Source organism: Gracilinanus agilis, unplaced genomic scaffold (genome assembly GCF_016433145.1).
Source record: "Gracilinanus agilis isolate LMUSP501 unplaced genomic scaffold, AgileGrace unplaced_scaffold24466, whole genome shotgun sequence".
In the NCBI taxonomy this organism is placed as follows: domain Eukaryota; kingdom Metazoa; phylum Chordata; class Mammalia; order Didelphimorphia; family Didelphidae; genus Gracilinanus; species Gracilinanus agilis.
The window spans coordinates 759-2,942 of record NW_025356320.1 but is presented as its reverse complement, the minus strand read 5'-3'; the positions used below and the strand labels follow the sequence as shown (position 1 = coordinate 2,942).

Sequence of the window (2,184 nt, the reverse complement as noted above, 5' to 3'; positions counted from 1 at the left end):
CTCAGAATAGAATGTAATACAAAAAAAAGTGTGGCCATCACCGCCTCCCTGGATCGCTGCAGCACCCACCAGGGGGCAGTAGTGCCCACTTTGGGAATCACTGTTTTAGACCAATAGACACGATATGTTTGAATCATAGACTCAACCAATCTTGAACTTAGAATCTTAGAATATGATATTTGGGAGATTCTAGGGTTCAATTTTTGTAATTGTAGCACAGACTCAGGATATTAAAAGATCATGGAATCTTAGAATTGGGAGTGTCCTTAGATGGTATCTTATCTACCTTCCCCAAGGAGAAGGTGGAAGTGTATTTAAATAAAGAAGGTAATGTGGAATACTGATAAAAAGGAATGGCCTCTAGTTCTGCCACAGAAGTTCACTGATATTTCATGGACCTACGAAGATTATATAGCACACTAAAACAAGGACCTGAAGAATTGATTCCTTGGATAGCATGTCTGAAGATGGGAGAGACCTTCAAGGACACCCAATCCAACCCCCTCACTTTACATATGAAGACATTGAATTCTAAAGAAATTGAGTGACTTAGCCAAGGTCACAAGTTAGTAAGTGGCAAGGCTGGATTCAAACCCAGATCTTTAGACTCCAAAGTCAATGCTCTTTCCAGTGAGGACCTCATGACTGGTGGTCCAGATCACTTCCCAATCACAAAAGACACCAATAGAAAGACTGGGTTGAGGGGATGGAAAACTTTTATTCGAATTGTCAAGAGTATGTTTAGGCAAAGTGGAGGGAAGAGAGACAAGAGAACCAGGACCTTGGCAGCCCAATACTCTGAGGCATACAGACAACCCTATACTTGGTGGTAGCCTCTCAGGCTTTGGCCGGTTTCCCAATGCTGGAGACATGTTCTCACTTAGGTAGACTAGTGGGAATGGGGAAGCAGCCTCTCTGGTGCCACTGCATGTCTCTAATTCGACGGACGGACTGGATCTGGGGCTGGTAGGCAGACCACTCGTTCCAATGCTTGTACTCGCCGGGCTCAAACAGATACTGGTAGCCTCGGTAGCCGGGGTACTGATAGCCAACCCATCTTTAAAGAGAAAGGTACATAAGATATCCTCTTAGAGCGAAATGAGGCCTTGGAGATAATTTTAGTCCAACACCCCCATTTTAGAGATAAAGGAATTGTGGTTCAAAGAGCAACTTCCCCAACGTTCCCCAATGTCAGAATCAGAACTGGAGCCAGGTCCAGGACAAAGGGCCTTCAGGACATGACACTTACGTCCCGCTGGGGACCCTCACGCTGCCCACACGGTCACAGAAGCCATAGGACCAGAGACTGGGCACATCATCCTCATGAATCTCCATCTTGTTACCCTTGAAGCTGGTACATTCGAACAGGCAGATCTTGTGATCCAGAGAATCCTAGAGGAGAGAAAGGGGTCAAGACTGGAGGCAAGGGCTGAGTTCCTGACCTCTAAGGTGGCTCAGAACTGTATCCCCTTTGTTTTAACACTTAGTCTTCAGCCTTTACTGGGTGCTGACCAAGGACACAGGTTCCCAGGCCCTGCCCTCCAAGAGCTCATCATTTCCTGGAGGAGGGACGGATCCCTGGATAACTGTGCTACAAGAGAGAAGGGAACTAGTGCAAAGGGGATGACTAAGGAGAAATGTCAGAAGAAATTAGCTGGGAGAGAGAGGTCTGAGAAGAAAAGAAGGAAATAAGCATTTCTAAGTATCTACCTTATGCCATTTACTACGCTAAAAGCACTTTACAGATATTATCTCATTTGATCCTCACAACAACCCTGAGAGGTAGGTGCTGTTATTTACAGATGAGGAAACTGAGGCATAGGGAGGTAAAATGAATTGCCCAAGGTCACACAACTGACAAATAGTTGAGGCCAGATTTGAAGGCAGATCTTCTCCACTCCAGGCCCAGTTTTCTATCCCCTGTATCATCTGGCTGCCTCCAAGAAGGAGGCCTCAAAGAACAGATAGAATCGAATTTAGACCTTGCAGGATTTAGGGATTTAAGTGGAAAGAGATGGGGTAGAGTTTATTGCCGAATTTACTGAAGGCAGAGAAGTAACTACCAATTTAGGTGCCTGGGGCAATTCATTTGCTGCCAACAAGGGCCCAGTAAAAGGAGTCAAAGATCACAAAGCAATTCAAAGTATTGGTGGGATGAGGAGAGGAGCAGGGGTAGTTCTAGCT

General features: G+C 45.6%; 1 protein-coding gene across 1 annotated transcript; it reads right to left on the bottom strand.

Moving 5' to 3' along the window:
* Positions 1-876: 876 nt before the first annotated feature.
* Positions 877-1,392, bottom strand: LOC123254545 (beta-crystallin B1-like; the record flags this gene model as incomplete). Its single annotated transcript, XM_044683545.1, has 2 exons — positions 877-1,057; positions 1,250-1,392. Coding segments are annotated over 2 exons (324 nt in total), but the record flags the coding sequence as incomplete, so codon positions are not given.
* Between the last annotated feature and the right edge of the window lie 792 nt (positions 1,393-2,184).